Consider the following 23,723-nt stretch of genomic DNA (forward strand, 5'->3'; position numbering starts at 1 on the left):
GGAATATCGCGAGGCGAAGGATATCGAGCGTGGTGAAACGTGCCGCGCGCCGTCTCGTCGTGGATTATTAGATTTCAATTTAGATTAGAAGTGGCGGCGGTGGGTGAAAATCGAGACGGCGAGATGATTCGTTGCCCCCGCTGTGGGAGTTAGAGAGAGAGAGTGTGTGTGTGCCGCGTGTCCCCGGTGAGGACGTGCCGCGAATTTTTTCGATTCTCTTACTTCCTTACGATTTTTTAATCCCACCGTACTCTCTGTCTCTATCCTTCTTTTTTTTTTTTTCTTTTACACCCTCGGTGAGGTACTCATGACGACTCTATCCCGCACGCTGTTCTCTTTTGCACGCCTCAATTGCACGCCTTTTTTTCTCGAATAAATGTATGTGTATATATTGTTATTATTATTATTATTATTATTATTATTATTATTATTAATACCTACGAACGCTATATCGATACATTGTGTAAATATTGTAAATATTGTGTATGTAACAGTTAACAGTGTTTCCACGTGCTGGTCGTCGTTCACGAACGTTTTTTCTTTTTTTTTTTTTTTTAATCTAAATAGTGCGCAATAATCGGGCTGAATCAGTCGGACTTTTGAAAGTGTATATATATGCTCGTGTATATTTATATAATTGCGATCTGTGACATCGAAATGCTCGTTGAAAATCTGCTTCGGGGGCGAGTTTCGACTCGTTGCTCCGACTCTTACGTTCACACGCACACACATCACATATTTACAAACACTCGTTCAATCGCGTACTACGTAGATAGAATCCCTGCAATTACACGTACGTACATTCCGTCTCCTACTCTCTCTTCTCTCTCTCTCTCTCTCTCTCTCTCTCTCTCTCTCTCTCTCTACGTTTCTCTAACTCGTCCTTCCATCCGTCCGTCCGTCTCTCCTGTCTTCTCTCCGGCAAATGCTCGCGGAGAAACTCGTGTTCGGACTGGTTTCGAATTGGCTGCCGCGAAATTAAACGGGAATCCAGCGTCAGATTAGGATTTTTCGTTTAATTTTGCGCTCGGCAGCCGCGGGATCGGGCTCGATGTCACAGCGTGAGATCGCTTCCACGTGAAACGTAAACGTATCGTGCTGACTTTTTAATCTTCGCACAACACAACATGCGCGTGTGTACTTTTTTTTTTTTTTGCATCGTTCAGCATTAATATGTTCGAGAGATTCGTGTAATGTTTTGATTGAATATTGCGTTTTATATTATATATATATATATATATTATTCGCATTATAGTATATATATGTATATATATGGAATTTCTATGGTATTCTTTCTAGTCGGATCGTTGTAGAACAACGACACCTCGAACACACGATCCGCAAATACAGTAGGAATCGTGCTCTTTTGTCCCGTTTCGAATGAACCGTCCACCTTTGTTGCTCTCTCGATATTTGTCTTGTATATCGTGTATCAATCACGTATATATATATATATATTTTGACCGATTCTGACCGAGTCACATTATATTATACATCACTATTCCAGTAGTACAGTATATCTTTTTATCAAGACTATGCTATGTTTACGCTCGAGATATTCTCTATCGTTTGTTTACTGTCATCATTATCATCATTATTGCCATTCAAATATTATATTTGGGACCAGTAGTAGTAAATCATATTTCTATCGGGGGGGGAAATCGATACGAGAGAGAGAGAGAGACAGAGTTCTCAATCCGCGCGAATGAAACCGATCCTGACGGTGTATCATTACGAACTCGATATACCGTTAAATCATGTTGAAGAAACTCGATCGGTCAAACAATCCTCGAAATTTCGACCGAATTTTCCACCTCTCTCTCGTGTTTTTTCCGCCCTATATTTAGTTTTCACGCTCGTTTCGATAATTGATCAGCTCGATACAGGCCCTATACAAGTGATGGTAAGTAGTTCATCGTTAATCAAATCGAATGAGAAAAGAAAGCCAAAAAAAGAAAAAAAAAAAAACGAAAAACAAAAAATAAAAACGATCCAATCATAAATTATTATATTCGATGATTATTATATCGATAATATAATAATTTTTTTTTTTTCGAATCTGCTTCGCGCGAAAAACACGCGTCGAGGAAGCGAACAACGAAGCCAAAGATCGAACGGTTCTCCAATGGAAAATGGTGATCGGAAGAGAAGGAGCGGCGCGATCGTCTCTCGGTTCTCCCAACTTTACTTTTTCTCGTCAGACCACCCTCGTAAAGACGCATCGGTCTGAACATTAGCAGTTACCCCGGCTCATAAATGTTCATTTTCCAGGCCACGAGGTATACGTGGGCGCGCTGCGACCGAATATTTATGGTCGAGCCGCCATTTTTCACGTGCTCCGGCCGCCGCTGGGGCCACACCTGTCCAACGTCCACGTTTCCGGAGGTCACGTAGCGGGAAACACGTAGCAGAAACTCCAAGTTATTGCCGTTATCAAGCTCGGTTCTTGTACAAACCCCGAGCTGCTCGAAATTCGTCCGTGGGGCGGGAAGTGGTGGGTTGTCCGTGTTTGGTCGGACAACGACGAAATGGAGCAACCACCGGTGTCCATTTCACGTTGGGGGATCGGCGCGGATTCGATCAAACAACGGTGGTCGCGAATTTCGTGACCTCCTGTCCCCGTTCCGCGACGAGACTTCGATTCGAAGAGAAAGAGGAGGGGATCGAGCGAGAGGATCGAACGCGGGAAATACGGATTTTCTTTTTGCAGATAGCGTTCTTTTTGAATTCGCCACCGAGAGAGGAACATTAATTAAGCCCCCGTCCTCGGGCAACGGATTAAACTCGGAGCAGTTTGTATCCGCCACTTGTATTTTAATGTTAATTTCAGACGTTCGGGAAGAAGATTTATCAACTCTCCGTTGTTTTCGACGCGTAACTCTCTGCCGCTATTAATTCCGGCCCGCTCCTCTCCAGTCTCGGCGAGTTTCACCGTTTCGATGTAATTATCCGACTTGCCGTTTCCAATTTCCCCGCGGCCTAACACTTGACTCCCTTTCGATAAGAGATAGAATCGAACGAAAATTCCCGAGGAAGATAATATTGGGGATGGAGAGAGTCTCGTCGCGCAACGGCGGTGTTGTACGTCTTTCCTACGACGCGTTCGTCGCGCACTCGTCGCTCTTCAAAACTCCCCTCTCGTCGTCCATACTCCCGAAACTACCTTTTTCCACTGCAAACGAAAAAGAAAAAAGAAAAGAAAAAAAAAAAAAAAGAAAAGAAAAAAATAGGGAAAGAAGACGGGAGCGTAATCTCTGGTCGAGATACGCTAATAAGGAGAAACGGTTAGTGTCCGGCATGCAGGTAGTACATACTATTATCACACGTCACGTTTATAGTTCCACCGCGGATCTCGCCGTTTTATTTCGAGAACGGTGTGACGGAGGGGATGAGGACACAGCTAATGTGTACCACGAGCCAGGGTGACCAGCCGTTCAACATCACATGGTTGATGGACGAGAAACCGATTCAGGTCAGATCGGGTGACGGTGCGTCGGCGTCGTCCTCGGCGTCGTCGTCGTCCTCGTCGTCGTCGTCGTCGTCGTCGTCGTCGTCGTCGTCCTCCTCCTCCTCGGGCGGATTCACCGCGGCCTTTCTCGAGACGGGCAACAACAACATACAGATAAGCGACTATCCGCCGTTTTCCAGCATCCTGACGATAAATAACGTCAGCGCTAAGCACAGCGGGAACTACACGTGCCAGATCAGCAACGTCGCTGGCCTGGCCGAATACTCGACCAGCCTCTCCGTTGCTGGTTGGTGTCTCAAACGAGCAACAACAAAAATCGACATATGGTAGCTGTAAGAACCTGTGTACATAAACCGTGTGCCAGCCAGATGTATACTTGTCTCTGACTGTCTTTCTCTCTGTATGTATATATATATACATATATATGTGTGTTATATATATATATACGTTTATTTATACATTGTATATATGTATATACATATGAATTATATATATACGTACACGCGTGTATATACATATTAAGGCACAGATACGGAACAGCCAACAAGGAAGATTGGAGTACCGGAGTGTGTGTTTCGACATTGGAATCGATTCGCGTTTTCTCCTTTCTCGCGATGACACTTCCACTCCCCTTATCTCGACGTGATCCCATCTTCCTCGGTTCTTCGTCGCCCTTCACCACCTTTGAATTTTCATGCTCCACGTGGATGTTTCAATGGATTAAATCGAAATCTCGTGAAATTTAACTCGAGAATCGTTCTTTCCGGGAAAGAATGTTTCGTGTTTCGAGAGTGTAGATACATTTGTCTTTGCGTTGAGGGACGCGTTTCGATCCGTTTGAATTTTCCACGCAAAGCCCCGGAGTTCGTGGAACGGTCGCTCTCGAGTTTGCTCTCTGAATACAGAGAGCTCGGATTCTTATTTTCCCAACGAATTCGCGCGAAGATAGAATATTAAGGTGGATATGATGATATCACGTTACCGGGGGATTCTTCTTCTTCTTTTTTTCCCTATCCCGCTAAGAAGAGCGGCAAAAGGTCTATTTAAGGAGGATAACGCTCCCCGACCGGTGGAATATTTCTTATAAAAGAAACAAAAAAAAAAAGAAAGGAAAGAGAAAGAAAATAGCGAGAGATAACCCCAGTCAGATGGCTCACGTTTCCTTCAAAGACACCTCGTCTCGCAATTACATTTCTCCTCGCTGCTCCCTCCTCCTCCCTTTCGTTCGACCACGTTTTTTCCTCCACCAACGCGAGCACGTTTTCTCCCCAACGAGGTTTCCTCCTCCTTCCACCCTTCGAACATTACGTTACAAGCCTAGTTTCCCCGGAAGTTTGCTCGCGAGTCGGATCGCGGCGGCCTCTCGCGAGGATACAGCCTCGCACAGGCAAATTAGTTTCGAGTTTCCGCGGTAACGCGACTTTTCAACGAGTTCGCCAACCCGGTCGATGATTCGGTTCCCAAAGTCGGCGACAACTCGTTCCTTCGCCACCATCCGGTCTGAATCACTTTCTTATCTTCGTTCCGACGGATTCTTCCTTCCATTCTTTGACGCGCGTCAACTTTCTCGCATTAAGAGGATGATGATCGAATTACGACGAGGCGGGCGAACAATCTCGGTAAATAACGACGCGGAGAGAGAGAGAGCGCGTGTCCCTCGTCGATCTTCGTTAACCGGAAGTTAATTCTTTCGAGGGACGTTGCTCGCTCCGAAGAAAGAGGAAGGTAACCGCAGAGGAGACGCTCTGTTGTTTTCCAAGGCACGCGCGAAACGCGACGCGTTGCAATGTTTCTCTTCCGCTCTTCCCATTCATATTCACTAAGAGCCGGGATGGGTCGTTGGGTCGCGCGTAAAAACTACCGTAAATTCGAGTTAGCCGTGTTACGAGTCGATGCAAGCGCGATAGCACGGCGGTACCGTGATTTCGATATCATCGTTTTTCGACGCCGCGTCCGACACCCTCCCCCTCCGATATCGTTAACGAACTATTTTCACCGGCCTCGAAAATACGGTCTCTTTCTCTCTCCGAGTGCGCGTATTCCTGATGATTAGCAGGGAAATAAATCTCGAATTTTTCGAGAAATTCCACCAACCCTGCTCGATACATCCGCGCGCTCCATCGATCGACCAAACCATCGGAGGACGCATCGAGGACTGTTCGAGGGTTCTCGCTTTGTTATTGACGGATCTCGATTCGACGTAGTAGCGGATGTGGCAAAACGTGTTTTGCGGCCTCAACGTCTCGTGAAACAAAGGATCGTAAATTAAACTCGTTCGAGTACGTCGAACTTAACGACGCGATCGAAAGGAGATCGAGTCTTTTGTAAACGTCGCCGGTCAATCGTCGAACACGCAACCCTCGAATTATAATACTTAGGCCGGGCAAGATCGACGCAGGCTCGAGGACACTCGAACGATCCGTCTCTCTATCGATCGTGAAATTTCCTTAGAGAGGAGAATTTCACGAGGGGCGGAGGAGTTGCGCGACTCGAGTGTGAAATCGATGGAAAGTCGCGAAACTCGTTGGCCAATAAGAAAGTTTTTGGAAGGGAATTTAAGAGGGGTTTTGAAGGAAACAAGAGTCGATCGAGCGTAAAATAGAGTGCTCGATTCTCGGCGATCGAGGTTTGGGAACGATAAGAGGAACGGACGGCGCAACGATTCCGAGGAGAGGGCGATAAGAAACACCTGACTTTCCCCGCGTTTGTTTCGCCTCGGGATATTACGGCCGGTTGTGCCATAGTCGTGCGTTGTCCTGGAGGACGGTACGATCCGAATAACGTCTGGCCGAGTGTGCGGAATGGAGCGAGCGAAACGGAAACGGCGACGTGTACAGATAAACGCGCGCGTTATCGGATACACGTGTCCTAATGCGCATAAAACGACGTTCCACTACTCGTCATTCGAAAGCCATTCCATTCCCGAGCGCGCATCCTGCAGGATCCCTCCCTCCTTTCCTCCCCCACCCATATAAACGATCCCAACTCCCTCGAGGAACGCGAGTAATTTAAAGTTGCGAAGCTTGTTTCCAGACTTCCGAGTCTTCGCTAAGTTGTTTCAACTGAATTATACTAAAACGCACGGTGAATTATATTCATCTTATTTCCGTGATTGTCGACCGGCTAATTTTCAACCTTTCTTTCCTCGGCTTGATTCGCTCGCTCTTTTTAAATACAATATCCGGAAAAAAGTGAAATTAATATCCGATTATTCTTTATTTCGATCGCTTTATACAACGCAAAAAAAGGAAGGGAAGAAATCGATAAAAATAAATCGTATTTTTCTCCACACGTAAAACGTAACGCGATAAATATTACGTACTCTCGATATTAACGACGGATCTTTCTCCGTCCCTCGTCATTATAATTGATAGACAACAAATTATTATTGTTGTTGGAACAAGGGAATAAAACAGACGCTAACGCGTTTTATTTACATTTCGCTTCGTTCCTTCCGTTATTTATTTATCTTCGTTCCCGTAGAAACCAGCGACTGGAAACCGATTTCCAACCGCCAACACGAACACACAACGAACAGCCTTTGGTAATCTTTATCGTTCGGGTAACGTTTACTCGAGCCTTTCGCGTGCCGCATTCACGAGTAATTAATTGTCGAGATCTCGTCGATCGACGATTCAAAGTTTCGCGTTTCGTTTCGTCCCTGACAAATACGAAACGAATTTCCTTCCTCCTATTCGCAGCTTCTCTCAAAATAGCGAATCCCTGTGTAATCGCGCCGCGAAGTAGCAAGCGCTTTTTAAGTCCTGCCGTTCGTCAACCTGCGCCGTCTTCCTCCATCATTTTTTCGCAACAGATCGTACGCACGGGTTACGTCGCACTTTTGTTTTTTTCGTCCTTCGCCGTGTTTCAGCCTCAGGGAAAATGGTAAGCACGATAGGCAAGATGATAACATCTTCGAATACGTTCTTCGAATGCCTCTTCGAAACAATTGTTCCCCGTTTCATTTCGAATTAAATGTTGTTAAAAAAATCCTAAAAATTCGACGTAGTTCCATTTCTTCGAAACTTTGTGGAATCTTCTACAAACTTAGGTATCGAAATTTCGATGGAACACTGTTTCCTCGAGTATCGATAGAGAGAGATTCGCGCAGGGATTTCGCATGGAATCGAGTTGAATATGGGTCGAAGTGTCCAGCCGGAAACGTGTCCATCCTATCAACCCGATACCTTTCGTTCGCTAAAATGGCTCGATTTTGCATAAGGTTTCGAAGCCACGTAACGCTGACGCGACACAGGTACTCCAATCCTCTTCGAGGCGACAGCACTTGCGCGCAAAGAGAGTGTTTTTTTTTTTTTTTTTAGAAGATGGCGGAAAAAAGATATCTATATATATATATGTATAAGTATATACGACACGATAGGTGATAGCACACAAGCCGGAAGTCCAGGATTTCCTTCACGCAGCACAGAAAAAGAACGAATATTTTCTAGGGACGGCAGGCTTACGAGTCGTACGATTTATCTTCCTTTTTTTTTTTTTTTGATCTCTGTCTATTTCTCTCTCTCTATTTTTCTCTCTCTTTCTCTGTCCTTCGTTTTTAATGCATGCCAATCGACGTGCCGGTTAACCGCAACGAATTCGAGGACACGAATTTCTTTCGTTCGTGTGATTTTTCCGGAAGAGCACGTTTCGCCAACGAGCAACGGTTAAAGCAACATCAAGTTGAGATCCATTGGCGACGAGTCGGTAAGGAAAAAAATTGGAAAGAGTAAAATGGACGAATTGAGAAAAAAAGAAAAAGAAAAAAAAAAGAAAAGTAGTAAGAAATAAGAAAGATGCTGAAGTAGTAAATGAGAACGAAACTTAATTGTTCTTACTTATTACTTTCTTTTCTCGTTGTTTCATCGTTACTATATATATCTGTACATCCTCATTTGATCATCAGCATTTGTAAAGAGTTCGATTTGTAGATTTCGAAAGTTGAGCGTGCTGATGTCTGATTAGAATTAGAACGTTTTTGTTGTTCGGTCGTCTTTCTTTTTAATTGCGTACGAATTATTCTTTTTTCTCTCTCTCCCCCTCTCTCTCTCTCTCTCTCTCTTTCTCTCTCTCTTTTTCTCGTATCTTTCGTTTTGTTTTACGCGTGTTCATCCATAGTTATAGTGTCGTTTTCTATTTTCCTATTTTAATTATTTTTTTTTTTTTCTATTTTTCGTTTTTTCTATTCTTTCCTCTTTTTTTTTCTCTCTCGTTTTCTTTCTTCCTTTTTGTAGTGTGCGGTTTCGTGTACCGAGAGATATTACTTATATTGTGCTCGTGTAATGCAACAAAATGTCTGTGACGGATGTAAAAGCATGCGTTCGCGTAGTTAACGTTTACTGGTTTCAGTAACATTTTCTCGTACGATTTTTTTCGCCTACCATATATATTTTATCTTTATATACATACGAGCAACTTGGAATGACGATGGAAAGAATGTTGGAGATTAACGTTTACGTTATTTTACTGTGTGCCTCGAAAGTTTTCTCTGCGTGTTTTTTATTCGTATTTACACTGATTATAAGTAACGTTCTTTGAAGATAGGATACCGTTATTGCTTTGTCCGTTGTTCTTTAAAAAAACCTTTATTATTCGATTACATCTTTTTTACTTGGAATGATGCCTGCCGTGTTTTTTATATTTTCGAAAATGAAACGATTCTTGCATGCAAACACTTTATCCCCTCCCCGATAATTACGATATACTTTTATAATTAATCCAAGGAATGCTATTTCTATCTAACCGATACGACGTATCGGTTGCCTCTCTCCCTTAATTCGTTCGAGACACTTTATAATTTCGTTTTATCATTCTTCTTCTTTGTCGAGTGTATATTTTTAATTCCCCATTTGCAAATTAATTTCTCCGAGCACGTTTTCATTTCAGTAATTTACAGATTAATTACAAACGCACGCATATTTTTCCCTCCCCCCTTCTTTCACGGTTTTTAATTTCACGATTCGACGATTGTTTTCTTTTTCCTTTTTTTTTTTTTTCTTCTTTTTCATTCTATCAATCACTGCTCGATGTTATTTCTGATAAATTAGTTAGTTTGTTACCTTGTTGACAATCGACAACAACGACGAATGAATGAACATCTTACTCCCCCTCCCCTCATCTGAATACGACATCGTCAATTCAAGTAGTCCAAACACAGACACCACCGATTTTGTTGCCACACACGTTGTTGTTTCACACGTACTTTATTATACTAGCGTTGAGTAAGTAAGTATGCAGTAACAGTCGAAACCCGTTTTGAAAAATTGCATGCGTCTCTCACGACATACACGACACACGAGTACACAAAACGCGACTACAGAAAACAGTCAAACACGCGACAGCAAAGACAATTGTAGAAGAATCGTAGTGAGAAAACGCTCGGAAATCGGTCGGATCCTCGTCGACGAAAAACCTCGTCTCGCACGCCGTTCCACAAAAACGGATCGACGCGAACAATGGCTAATTAGTTCGAACGAAATATCAGATTTCGCTTAGCTCGATCGGAGAAGACGCGGATTGATCGACCCTCACACGTGTCCCAACCCTCATAAATTTCGATTCTCCGTATTAAAAAATGCGGGAGGGACATCGATTCGAGAGACGAAACGATACTTTTCCTTCTTACATCGTTCGCATTCGCCTCTCGATTCTTCGATTCTTTGTTCCCGCACGCCTGATTCGAAAGAACGGTCTGTTTCGGTTCGTAAAACGTGGCATGGTGCGTGTGCCGGTCACGCGAAAACGAGGCGATTGTCTGGAACGACCGGGACAAAGCGAGGAAGAAGGGCGAGGCGACAGGGTGCAATCGCGGGGGTTGCCGATCGACGAGGATCGTCCGAGAGATCGGGCGAAGACGAAGCGCCGGCCCGCGGGGAACCGGCGATCCGGAAGATTTTAAGCCAATTGGATCGTATTTTTAGTGCCGCCGCGCTGGACGGTCGAACCTATCGACCAGAACGCCGTTGTAGGTCACGGCGTCTCCATCCCCTGTCAGGCTGAAGGATTCCCCATTCCGACGGTGACTTGGAAGCAATCGATCGGTAAGTCACGACTCTGCCCCCGAGTATCCATCGTCCCAGCGCGGAGAAGATTCCGCGCCGGTACCGAAAAACTGGCCCTCTGTCTTACCGGGAAACCACCGTTGGCTGACTTACGTCGGACATCGATCACGAACGATGACGCGATTAGTCACCCTTTAAGGAGGAACTTTCTTATCTAATCCTGTTCTTTCCCCGATTCGCACTTATCATTTTCCTTCCGAAATACTGTAGTACATGGATTGTTTTTAATATGTGTTTAGAAGCATATCTGTGTGGATCGAGGTTTTATTTATTTATTTATTTTCTTTTTTTTTTTAAAGAGAGAAGCATCGTTTTTCTAAATTCTTCTAAATTCGGGTATTTTCCACGATATTTTTTCCGACGTCACACGGTCGTCGGCTGATTGATATGATACCGCATTCCACTGCGGGAAATTTCTTTGGCGCTCGTACAAGCACTCGTACGTTTTGAGTACGCGGGCAAGTTGGTGTAAGAGGTTGATACCACTTAATAAGCGGAATTCAATGCTCGCTTTTTGACGGGTTGTTTCCCCTTTACGCGAAACTCGTCTGCATCGATCTTTATAAACTCGCACACGTGTGCGCATCCGGGATGTAATGTGATTCCTTTCGAAAAGTTCCTGTTTCTTTTTAATGGTTTCCCTCGAGTTTGTTTAATTGGCAACGTCGATGCCTCTTATCTATTCTTTTCTCTTTCACGACAGCGTGGCATGAAAATTTCCTTGTCGACGAACGAAAGAATAGAATTTCGCGTCACGCGTCGTAATGATGATTCCGGTTGGGAGGAGGGGAAAAAAAAAAGAAAAGGAAATAATCATGGAATTCTGTATAATGTTTTTCGAAGAGAAGGAAATGAAAGGAAAATGGCGAATCCTACCGTAAGGGAAAATTTAAAATTCTATCAGATGGGATCGATTCGTGAGCCGGTTCCGCCTCGATTTATAAGCAACGACGGGAAAATCTATTCGAACGTTGTTCCGATTATAAATATCTTTTTTCGCCCGTAGAAATTTATTAGCCGAAACGAAACAGAAGAAATTTCCTCCAGACGTTTCTTCTTTACACGCCCTTATCCCTCTTTTCTCTTCCTCTTCGGAAGGAGATTTTTAATAATTCCGGCCGACTTTTGAACGCGAATCGATCGACCATTTTCATCGAGTTACGAGTGTATTTAACCCGAGGCTGGTTGACGAAGATATCCATCCAGAAATTTCGCTGATCGGCCAGCTTTCCAGCCAGGTCTCGTTCAATCTGAAATAAGCCCTCCGCCCGATGAAACGGTAGTACAATTAGTTTCACCGGTTCGTTGCTCGTCCACGGACGAACGTTACATCGCACCAATGAAATTTCTTCCCTTTTTCCTCGATCGCGGCCCATTTCTCGTCCCACTCCCTATTCCAATTTCGCGAAAGTTAAATTGCTCATTAAGCGGGGGATACATTTCGAATGAGCCGGCCAATCAGCCGCGGTCTATCAATTAAAACGATTTAATACGCATCCAACGCTGGGATTTTCTTTTCTTCTTTTCTTGTTCTTTTTTTTTTTTTTTTTTTTTTTTTTGGAAGAAAGAAAGATCGATACCTACGACAACGTGGCCCTACGTATGCATCGAAAGGGTCGGAAAGCGTACTTCTCGATCGCATTTTCACCCACGTTGTATCTTTTCACGCAACGCCGAATCTTCTTTGGACATTTACCCGCCCCCTTCCAGATGCTTATTGTATCGGAAAGAATGTCGAGTGATGTTGATCCGCCGCGGTGGTAACGTTGTTCCGTCGTTTGGAGAATGCGGCGACACTGCGAATTCCGAAACGATATTTCCCCGGCTGTGTAAAATTCTGTAACATCGTAAATGCCTATCTCACTAGCCACGTCGAATTCCTGTGATTGTGACGAATCGATAAATGTTCGAAATTTCTGTTCCTTTTTCTTTTTTGTCTCTCTATCAAAATCAAGACATCGAACGTTTTAATTTTGCAACGATTCAGAATCTCTACAATTTTGAAATTTGTTCGATAGGGAAGACAGACAGCTTCGTAAGATTAATCCACGCATCGCTGCTTAATCCACACAGTCTATTAAAATTCTATCGCGAGTAAAGAGACGTTCGATACGAATCCGTTGAATAATTTGACTGAGCGAAGTGGATTAACTCTACGAGCAACTACTCATGGTAGAACGTTTTCTATCTAAAAAAAAAAAAAAAAAAGAAAACCAGACGACAAGACGTCGATGAATTAATTTATTAATCATTCCATGCTTCTCTCTATTATTTTTCCTACAAATTCATCGAAATTCTATCCGTTTCTATCTAATTCGAGTTAGAGTAAGAATTCTTCCAATTTCGTTCCGCCCCCGTTCACAAACATAATAGAATTGCGTTCCAAATTCTGTTTACCATTATCTCGGATAACAAGCGGAATACAGACGGAGAATTATCATACGGGAGTTACTTTGGAGGTTCCCTTAATGGTTGCTCTCTCTTTCTCTCTCTCTCTCTTGGAACAGGGATGGATACACCAGGCGACTATAGAGAGCTAGGATTCAGCGGGACCGAGGGTGCGGGGGTCGCGGGGAATGGATCCTTGGTGATCTCGCGGGTATCCAGGGATCACGCCGGTTTCTACCTGTGCCAGGCGAGCAACGGGATCGGGCCAGGCCTCAGCAAGCTCATTCGACTAACAGTTCACGGTAAAATATTCACCCAGCGTTACGAGTGTGGATCTGTCAGTGTGGATCCGACCCGCGAACTTGACTTCGAAATTCTTCAGTCCCGTCGAATTTCTCCACCGATCCATGCACAGGGGAACGCCTATTGGGGGAGGAGGGGAAAGGTCGTCGTTACAGTCTGTTTATCGTGAGAAACTCACGAGCATATTGCTTTAAACCTCGTTACGATCCGTTTCGACGAGTCGTGCGCGTAGCCATCACGTCCATTTGCGTTTACTCGGTCGATCGTGATTTTTTTCACTTTTACATATATATTTGTATTGTGGCGTACGAATCGAGGGAAACGTTATAACGCGATACACGCGCGGAGTAATTTGGAAAAAAGGAAGGAGCTGGATTCGTGGGAAATTTCGGTTTCATCGGTTCGATCGCGATAATATATCTTTGGACGAGATCGACGATTTTTCGAACGCGTCTCATCCGATTTCGTTCCGGGATCAAAAAGTATACGATATGCGAAAATACGATACGATTTTTTCTCTCACTTTTTTCTCACTGGCGTTCCCCTGAGAAGAAGAGAGAAACGATTATAAGAAAGATGTTAAACATGTTTTGTGGAAGCAGCGGGCCCTCAAGTGTCGGTGAAAACTCAGCAGGAGTCGGTGAGGCGAGGAGAGAGCGTGACGTTACGCTGCGAGGCCGAAGGAGACGCTCCTCTTGATCTGAGCTGGCGTGCGCGTGACAGCCGAGTCGATCCCAACTACGATGTTAGGTTTGTATCGAAATTAATCAAGCCTCCCCCTTCCCTCCCGTGCATGCTGTCTGGCTTTCGCTGCGGCGAACGATCGATGAGAGCGACATCTCGATCGAGATCGACGAGGGAAGTGACGCGGCTTAATTACAACACGCGGACGGATCTGATTGAACGCGTGTCCGCGATCCCGAAATTTCCATCTTTTTAAAAACTGCGACGCAGACGTTAGACGCGCCCTCTTCCCTCCGGGCTTCCTCGAGGGATTCATTCGGTCGGTTCCACTCCGCGGAGCGTGTGGACGGAACGTTTTCCCAACAGCTCCTTCGTTACGAAATTATTCTCGCATCATCCCTCGCTAACTTTCGCTCACGCAAAATTACTCGACGCGATGCATCGGTTCGATAATTCGCCCGCGACAGCGAATCGTCGTATTAGAAATCCTATATCCTTTTTCGCTGTACGAATGGAAAGATCGATCGATGAAACTCTCCCTCTCCGCAGGTACACGATAGACAACCAGAAGGTGTCCGGGCGGGTGATCTCGGAGCTGCGCATCACCCAGGCGAACCACATTGACCGTGGGGACTACACGTGCGTGGCGACGAACGCTTACGGCCACGCCAGGGCCGGTATCAAGCTGCTGGTGCAGGAGCCACCCAATTTCCCCCGGAATTTACACGTAGCCGAGCAAGGGAGCAGATCGCTGCTGTTGGCCTGGTCGTCGCCGTCCAGCGAGCAGGATCCAGCGCACGCCAGCTCGCCCATAACCAAATACATCGTGCAATACAAGGAGGCGCAGGGTAGGTTGGACGATTCGCTTTGTTCGCCGCGATCGGATCACGCGACCAATCATTATCGGGAACGACATCGCCACGAATTTTCTCCGCGAATATCTCTCGGGTACGGTATATTAATCCGGATGCAAAGGTGATTGAAATGGATTGAAACTCGATCGTGGCGGCCTCGCGATGAGATTGGACGCGGCACGGTGATTCCGTTTGATGGGATGGAAACGAGGAGGCGAATGGACCGAGGTGCAATGCTGCGACGGTCCAGCTTGCCTCGAGACAGAGAGGCGTGTCTCGGGAGCGTGTACTAGCGACCCTGACTTCGATTGATCGTGGTCAAATGTACGGCGCATGCACGACGCTTCGTGGATCGATGGATCGAGGTTTCGTGAATCGGCAATGGGAATCATCGGGGCTCACGATGACGCGTACACCATGTCTGACTCATTCCTATCGCTAAATAGACTCGCATATTCACAGTGCATATTCGCTCGTTACGTTCCACCATCGTATTCACGTCGCTATATTTTCTTCTTTGACGAGTTACTTAACTTTGGAAAAGAGGAATGTTGGCGGATGTTGGGCCGAGACCGATTTCGAGTCGAAAGTTAGCGTACCGGGATCATCGGGTTTGAATTTGTCGAATGGAGTGACCGACTTTCGCCTCTCTTTCTTCGTTTTCGCGAGCAGTAGGCCTGTTATTTCCATTGTACAACTCTCGTAGGCTTTTCCAGAGTCAGCCTACTTGCGAACCGCCATTTTGATAATGGAGACGGGCAAGAGAGATTCGCGGAGTATTATTTCCCCGTTACGTACGTATCGTGGTGTGTCTCGAGTCAGAGCTATCGCTTTATCCTGATGATGACTTTTTAATACCGATGCTCGATCGTTTCACGCAGCTGTTGGCTTCTACGTGGCTTCTCGTAACGCGATGAAAGCAGACACGCCGACGAAGGAAATAGATACGCCGATGTTGTTGGACCGCAGTCCAAACAAGTTCCCCGAGTTTGGCAACGTTACATCGGCTCCTTTTCACGAAGGCGTGCAGCGTTTCTCAAACTTGATCATTTTTCATCTCGTTCGCGTTCGATGTGATCGGGAAAAAATCTGGAAAAATCGAAACCACCCAGGCTAGCGAGTAAATTAATTAAATGGATAAGAGATCGATTCCGAGAATCCCATTCCTTGTACCCGTATAAAGATAACGGAATATATCATAGAGGCGGATGATTTATCGCTTTGACATCTGCGCCGGGAAAGAGACTCTCTCCGAAAAGATTCTTTGGAATTCAAATAGCGATCTTTTTACCGCTCGTGACGGTGTTATCCATCGCGTCGCTAAGATCCATCTTACGGCGGTTCCTCGACTCTGCCGATGTCGTTCGACTCGTTCATAACGATTTCCGTGGGGAACGTGTCAGAGACGTTATTCGTATCTCGCCACTCTCGAAAACGTCTTCGTTATTTTTCACCGCTGCTATTTTCCAACGTCCTTTTTTTTTTTACCACGCTGTTCTTCGAATCGATTCCGTCCAATTCTCTCCGACCCGTCTTTCTTAATCGATCGCGAAACTCGACTCCTCCTGTATCTCCTCCGACTCTCTCCCTCTCTCTCTCTCTCTGTGTCTCCTCGGTGAAATTTGAGAAACGCTGTGCGAACCTTTCGATCGATCGAAACCTCGACAAGGTCCGCCACCAGGCAAAACGTTCTTATAGATTTTTGGATATATCGAGGGCAATATCCAGGGCGTGGAGCCGTTCGGCCAGGGAAACTCAAAGATTCGTTTCGATCGACCTTTTTCTCTCGCGTATTTCATCGGTAAATCGTCGAGGCCGATTTCGCGAACAGTGTTACTCGATCGATTCTTTTCGCGCAGGGGAGAAAGAGGAATTCATTATCATCGAACGCGACAATATTTTTCATTTTGGATTTCTTTTGTTTACATGAAGAAGTAGCTTCGTCCGTCTGCCTATATTTTAATTGCTTTCCATCCGCGGGGTCAACGGATCGTCGTTTTCATTACGAGCATCCGGACGTCGGAAGGAGTTTGATTCGTAATATCTCGACGATGCCACATTAAGACTCCATTATTGGACTGTCAGGCTGGATCTCAAGTTTAATCAATAGCCTGGCCGCCTGGCTCCGAAGCCAATCGAGGGAATGAAATTATAGCGCAATATGGCAAACAATATATAATCAATCCGAAGCCGGTGATCGTGGAACCGTGATCGCTGCTCCGTTTCTTTCGCTCGTTGATTGGACAGACAATTCCGCGTACAATTCCTTCCCTCCCCCCCCAGCTTTCTATCTCCTCGACTTCTCGATCGCCGGCCGATCGACCAACTTTCGACCGAAACGAAATAATAAACCATTCCTTCCCCTCTCGAAAGCGAGCCAATTCGAGCTCCCTCCCCTCGGTTTTTACATTTTAATGGAAAAATTAATTTCGAAGCGTCGCTAGCTTTTTTACTTGGCTCTCAGCTTCTTTCTCCTCGCAATGGGTCCTCCTGGCCGGGCGAAAGTTTTTCAATTCTCGTGAAAGCCGTCACCGAGTTTTCGAGTCGATGCTCGAATCAAACGTATTGTCGTCGATGGAGAACAGGACCGGCTCGCTGTATTTCACGATATTATTTCGCGATATTTAATTACGCCGCGTGGAATGACTCGTTTCTTTTTTTTTTTTTTTTTCGTCGAGCGGCGCGAGCAACCAGAGTCAGGTCGAAAGGGTGTGTTATATCGAGCGGAGTGTAGAGAGAGAAAGAGAGAGAGGGAGGGAGGAAGGGAGGGAGGAGGGGTAAGTCGGAGTTTTCATAAAAGCGTGCCACGAAAAGGAAGTCGAAGTTTGGCCGCGAAGTCGACGCCGTGCTTCTTCTCTGTCTCGTGCTTTTATTTTCTCCCCAAGTTGGGGAGAAACTTCTCTTTGAAAGCGAGCATCAACCCCACGCGATACCACCCCTCTCTTTCTTCTCCCTCTCTTTCGCAACCAGCCCCTCCCCTCAGGATCCCAACTCGCTCGTTAACTTCGGATGTCCTCATTTACGCCTAATCGACTCGAATCGGGTGGCCACCGCTAAATTATCGAACTTAACACATGGGGGGACACAGCGAGGTGTCGTGGCGTGAACGCGCGTGAAACAGGGCAAGCACCGGGTCGGATATATCACCGCCGGGGATTCCTTTTTCCCGCCATCCCCAATCGATGTGTATCGATCGTATCGGCGAACGTGCGATCGTTCTTCGATTCATACGCGATCGATCGATATGTATGCGTACTATATATATATATATAATATTTTTCTTTTCTTTACGCCACGGCCACGGGATTGAAATTAAATATGAACGCGTTTAATTTCGATTCTCTCCCTCCCCTCTCCTTCCCCCCTCCCCCTCTCTTTCTCTTTCATTTTCCCTTTTGTTTCCAGAGTAAAGCGTGATGGCGATGAATTTTTTACACGTATGAACGAGCATCGAGGGCGCGTGATAAAAAAACGCACTTGCGTTTTTTATTTATTCATTTATTTATTTTTTTTTATTTTTTTCCTTTTTTTTTTTTTTTTTTTGCTCACTCGCAGCGGGATACATTTGATTAACTTGTTTTAAAACTTTGGAAACCTTGCGTACCATCGCTTTCGCTCGCTTTTGCTCTTTTTTTCTCTCTCTCTCTCTCTCTCCCCCCCCCCTCCACTTCGTCCTCCCATCGATCTCCCGTACACGTTCGCACGTTCGATTTTTCGACAGCTTCGAGGCGGATTACCCGCTGCTACTCTACGCCCGACCACGACTATCGGCCAAAAACTAATTCTCTGGTCACGCCGGTTAACGGCTCACGTGCCGCCACTGACGAATCCTCGTCGCTTTCGAGCCGAATGATAAAGCCAAAAGGCAAAAGTTGGTCGGCCCCAACACCAAGGTGAGAGGAAACGTTCCCGGCCTTGATAGTCTTCCGTGAAAACTTTATTTTTCCAAAGTTTTCTTCAGACCGGGTAAAGCTTTGTGGTAAAGAAGTTTCTCGATGTTGTTGCTCGAATATAGGCAACAACAGACGTTAAACACGGACACGTAGAGTTTAAATTGATTTCGATAAACTTTCATCTCGGAAGTTTGGAAAGGTCATCGACGAAGAAAGAACGCGATCTTCGCTTCTCCATTTTTCGAATTCTCGTATTCGGTGCGTAACCGGCTTTAAGACGCTTTAACCGTGGTCTACAGATCCTCTTACGCGTATAAGATGGTAGGAAATTGCGGTAGCATTGGGTAACCGCCTCGGGGGAGTAAGGCGGAGGTAACGCGCGAAACTCGTAGCGGTTCGTAAATTCGTCGATTACCTTAGCGATCAACGATGCACACAAACCCTCTAAGCCCTTGTCGTTGCCTTTTGCTGGAAAGACGTGTGGCATGAGCACAACACGCAGAAGATGGTGGCAGGGGACAACACGGTCGCGCTGGTATCGCCCCTAAAACCGGCGACCTCCTACCACTTTCGGGTGCTAGCGGAAAATCATCTTGGAACATCAGCGCCAAGCGACATCCTTCATGTCAGTATCAAAAAAACATTTCAGCATATCTCAAAAAAAAAAAAAAAAAAAAAAAAGAAAGAAAAAAAAGAGAAAGAAAATTATCATTATATCGCTTATCCATCTTATATTAGACTCGTTAATGATCGAACGTGAACATTTTTTCGCCATTTTGTTTAACGCGTATCGATCGTATTTCTCCTTTCACTCTTCGATCCTCGTGACTCGATCCTGCGCCCAAAAACCACCGCCACCACGGCTACGCCACGGTTGGACGACAACGACAACAACGACAGGCCCAGACCGACGGCGAGATTCCTGGTGGATCGCCCAGACACGTCATCGCCGAACCCTTAGGGCCGCAGCAAGTGAAGGTCACCTGGCAACCACCCGATCGATCCCTGTGGAATGGCGAACTTCTCGGATACACCATCAGCTACGCCAATCTAGGGTATCGTTATCCGTTTAACGGCTGTTTAGAATAGTTTCTAAAGCACACTCGAAGACGATAGAATTTAGCAGGAGAAGGAACAAGCCGATCTCTCGTCGAGCCTTGCCCTATTATTATGCTGATATCCACAATGGACGACGATCGACTCGCGGATAATCGCCGCGCGATTGTTCTCTCCAACCCCCGTAACAGATGTTTCGCGAACGTTTCTCCTCCCCCCGTTTGACGGGCCGTGTCCGATTCTCCTCCTTGTACTTACGATTATTAAATCGGGTTATACGAACGACGAGGCCAATTTGGCCGTATAACGAATCTCGAGGAGGATTTTGCTCGGGGAGGAAAACTTCCGTGGAACTTTAATAATCTCGGCGGGGAGAAGGACAAGACGGATTCGAATAAAATTCATCGTTAACCGTCCCGAAACGATGGAATTTCTCTCCGAGTCTTGGTCCTCGTTGGGATTCTTGGGATTCTCGATTATAATTCGCGAAGAATCGCGCGCCGGTTCGTTAGGCGAGGGGCGGAAACGCGCCCTTCCTTTTCCAAGGAAAGGAAATTTGATATCGGGTTGGAATGGATTGTATATATATATATATATCGAGGAGGGGAGAAACGTGGAGGGGGAAATCAGGGGACTATTTTTCGCTCCAATTTTCACGGGATGGGTTTAAGTATCGTCGAGTTCCGCGCGTTCCTTCTCGCGCTTTATCTTTCCGCCCCGAGAAACACGGACCGTGGCTTTATTTCAGTGGGAATGATCAATCGGTGAACATCACCAGAGTGGGAATCACGGAAAACGGCGATGGCTCCTACAGGCTAACCGGACTTCGAAAGTACACCCAATATAGCATCGTGGTGAAGGCGTTCAATAATAAAGGAGACGGCCCAGGATCTGACCCGGTCACGGTGCAGACTCTCGAAGACGGTGAGCGAACAACGACATCAAGGTTATTTCCTTTTTCTTTTCTTTCTTTTTTTTTTTTTTTTTCTTTTTTCGTTTCTGTCGTTTTTCTATTCGACGTTGAAAATTTTTCGAAACCTCCTGGTCATCGAATTAATTGCGATTAAATTGCAACTCTGATAAATTATTTCGATTCCATGGTTATTTAATAAATTAACAAAATCTCTCCTGTGTGATGCGACAAAGTGGAACAACGGCTTCTTTGCCCGGAATTCAATCTGAACGTCTCTTAAATGAGAAATAAATCGTATTATCGAATAGAACAACTATATTCTCCCCCTTGGCTCGAGGAATAAAGGATAATCGGAGACTTTAGCGGTATTCGGAGTAATATGGAACGAGATGCGGCGCATTCTCGAGCGTTGATGAGGCTAGAGATTCGTGCCCCGCTGCGAAACGGTGAAATTAATTTTCACGGGTGCAGTTTTACATCCAGAAATCCGCAACAGCACGGAGAAAGGGGATGTAAAAAATTTGCGTACATCTCGCAAGGCGGGGCTCGTTAACCGACATATCTCTACTTTTTAATCGGTTGACCTGTTGTTCCAACTTGTTGAGTTTCACGAAATCTGTGCACAGGATTACAAAAAAAAAAAAAAAAAAAAAAAGAAAAAAAAAGAATTGTTTCGGAAATCGATCGAATTTTTCGAAATTCCTCTTCCACTCTTTTCTTTTTCCTAAGATCTTCGCGACGAGATACGAAATAACGGGTATAGTTTAGTCCTGTTTCTCGAAAGACGCGAAAAGATCTGTGTCGTAAAGGTGTTGCAAGGATCGATCAATTCGCGAACAGTGACGGATAGAGAGATGTCCAGGTCGCGAAACATTCCGCCAAACATCGAATCGAGGTTCAAGTTTGAACGAGTTTAACGGGGAGTGGCCGCGATGCATGAAATCCGTTCAACGCTCGCGCCATTTCCGTGGTCCGTTCCTCTCGAAACAATGGCGCCGCTTAATTGCGCGGTTTCCTTTGCCAACACTCGAGGAAACAGTCGAAACGCATTTTCCAACAAAGGAAATGTCGCTCCACGACAATACTGCCTCCATCTGTTCCGTTCGTGTAAAGAAAAAAGAGAGAGAAAGAGGGAGAGAAAAAAGAAAATTTGTAACAACGTTTCGACAGTTATACATATATATATTCGAACAAGAACAAACTTCAGTTGGGCGAGTTTACTCGAGAGGAAAGCGGAAATGCTCGGCGTTCCTCCCCGCTTTGCTCGTCGACGGTGGGAATTCGAGACGGATAACCATCGAACGAGCTTTCTCGAGGAAGAGGAATGGCCTTTCGCGCAAACCGCGGCCGCAGAGCGATGGACACAACGCGCGTGCCACGTTTGACACTTGACCCAGTGGAAAAACTTGCGCGCTGTTAACGAGACAGCCGAGTCGTGGCAAACATCGCGCACAACAACACGTCGTTTTCGAATAACGAGCTCGGGCAAAAGCGAAGACAGATCGATCGCTCCTCCACTCCTCCTCCTTCTCCTCCTCCTTCTCTTCCTCGCCTCGTTTCAAGAAGTTGCCACTCGGGGGGATTCTAGCCTTCCAATCAGCAACGCAAAAACAATCCACTCGACACCAGTTTACCTCTCTTCTCTTTGTCCTCGAATTTCCTCTCGAAACTGAAAACTCCCTAGTCGCGCCATTTGCGCGCATCGGTAACCAGAGACCCGCGGACTCTCCCCTCGTCGCTTCCGCCCCCGCTCGAATTTCCACAGACACTCTCCCTTACTCGCCATCCTTCCCTCCACGAAACATTAATTTTTTATTCTCGACCGATTCACGATTGCCACGATTTTATGACGCAGTTCCAAGCGCCTCGCCGCAGAACGTGGCGTGCGCCGCGCTGACCGGGCAGAACATCCAGGTGACCTGGAAACCGCCGCCTTCCGACAAAGTTCACGGGGTCGTTCAGGGGTACAAGTTGCTGTACGAGGCGGGGAGCGCGGTTCTGGAGCAGCAGGCGGGCAGAGAGACGAAGATCAGCCATGCATTGAGCACCGTTCTGCACGGACTTAGCCCGTACACCAATTACACGGTGCAGGTGCTCGCCTACACCAGAGCCGGGGAGGGTGTCACGAGCAGCCCTGTGTCCTGCACCACCGAAGAAACTGGTAAACCATTTGCTCGCTGTCGAGTTTCCTCTCCCTCTGCGCCAGACAAACGAGCGACAGCCACGAGCAAACAGAAGTAAATTTTCCACGCGTCCACCGGATCGGGAAAGAGAGAGAGAGAGAGAGAGTTGTGGTTCCATCGTGGATGCTTCACGACGAGCCGTGCTGTTGATGTTTCGATAGGTCAATATGTCCACGGGATCGTCGGCCAGTTTGTCGTTTTGGCCCGCAGATCGAAGGGGGTTGTCAGATGGGGGTTGTTAGAGGATCGTGGACGTAAGTCGATTAGAAGCCGGGTCGTCGAAACGTTAATGGGTTTCGTCGCCGTTGGCTATCGATGTTAAAATCGATCGTTTCGATTCCCATTTTTCGGGACTAATCGGAGACAACTTTTTTTTTTGCGTGTCTTTACAATATTATCATTTAACCACCATTTTCGATTGGAGAAAGAACGGTCGCGGGAAAATTGCGTCACGTACGGTCGAAAATTTCTGTTCAAAGATGTGTTCGAGAGTGGGAACGGGTGCGCTTTACAGCGGGGGGAGGGCGCTCGTGAATTTCGGGGAATCGTCGGGTGCCGTTGCTTAACGAGAGCGGGGAAACATGGACCAAAGAGTCAATGACGGAAACTTTGCCGCTCCTTTGAAGCGACGTTATATCCAGAGGAGGAGCAATCGCCCCCCTCGTCGTGGAAACTCGAGCTAGCTTTTCCATTAAACGCAGCTGCACACGTTGGGGCGGAAATTCCGCGAAATGGGTCGCGAATAATTGTATCGCGTTATCGCGAAACTCGTAATAACGCTCGGGCTGTAATCGAAATTTCGCGTGTATCGCGAAGAAAAGCGCCGGATGGGTTCGTCAACGACAAATACTCCGCGCGTGCCTCCGTTCAACGAACGGAGATTTTTAATTGCGCTTTGATGGAGCGATAAATAAAGGGA

General features: G+C 46.1%; 1 protein-coding gene across 2 annotated transcripts in view; it reads left to right on the top strand.

The window, feature by feature from the left end:
* The window catches only part of LOC100868024 (cell adhesion molecule Dscam2), a 111,635-nt gene that overhangs the window by 79,806 nt on the left and 8,106 nt on the right, over positions 1-23,723 (top strand). Inside the window, exons 11-19 of one of the 2 annotated variants that reach the window (XM_086906441.1) lie at positions 3,339-3,755; positions 10,390-10,509; positions 13,038-13,220; positions 13,824-13,971; positions 14,455-14,753; positions 19,129-19,277; positions 19,553-19,707; positions 20,457-20,632; positions 22,477-22,782. In XM_086906441.1, the coding sequence (XP_086762567.1) occupies positions 3,339-3,755; positions 10,390-10,509; positions 13,038-13,220; positions 13,824-13,971; positions 14,455-14,753; positions 19,129-19,277; positions 19,553-19,707; positions 20,457-20,632; positions 22,477-22,782 (1,953 nt within the window). The remainder of the gene's footprint in view (positions 1-3,338; positions 3,756-10,389; positions 10,510-13,037; positions 13,221-13,823; positions 13,972-14,454; positions 14,754-19,128; positions 19,278-19,552; positions 19,708-20,456; positions 20,633-22,476; positions 22,783-23,723) is intronic. The other variant, XM_086906440.1, reaches the window with a different exon arrangement.

The sequence above is a fragment of the Apis florea genome, unplaced genomic scaffold, assembly GCF_048593485.1.
Source record: "Apis florea isolate Af1SG1 unplaced genomic scaffold, ASM4859348v1 contig_2495_pilon, whole genome shotgun sequence".
NCBI lineage: Eukaryota > Metazoa > Arthropoda > Insecta > Hymenoptera > Apidae > Apis > Apis florea.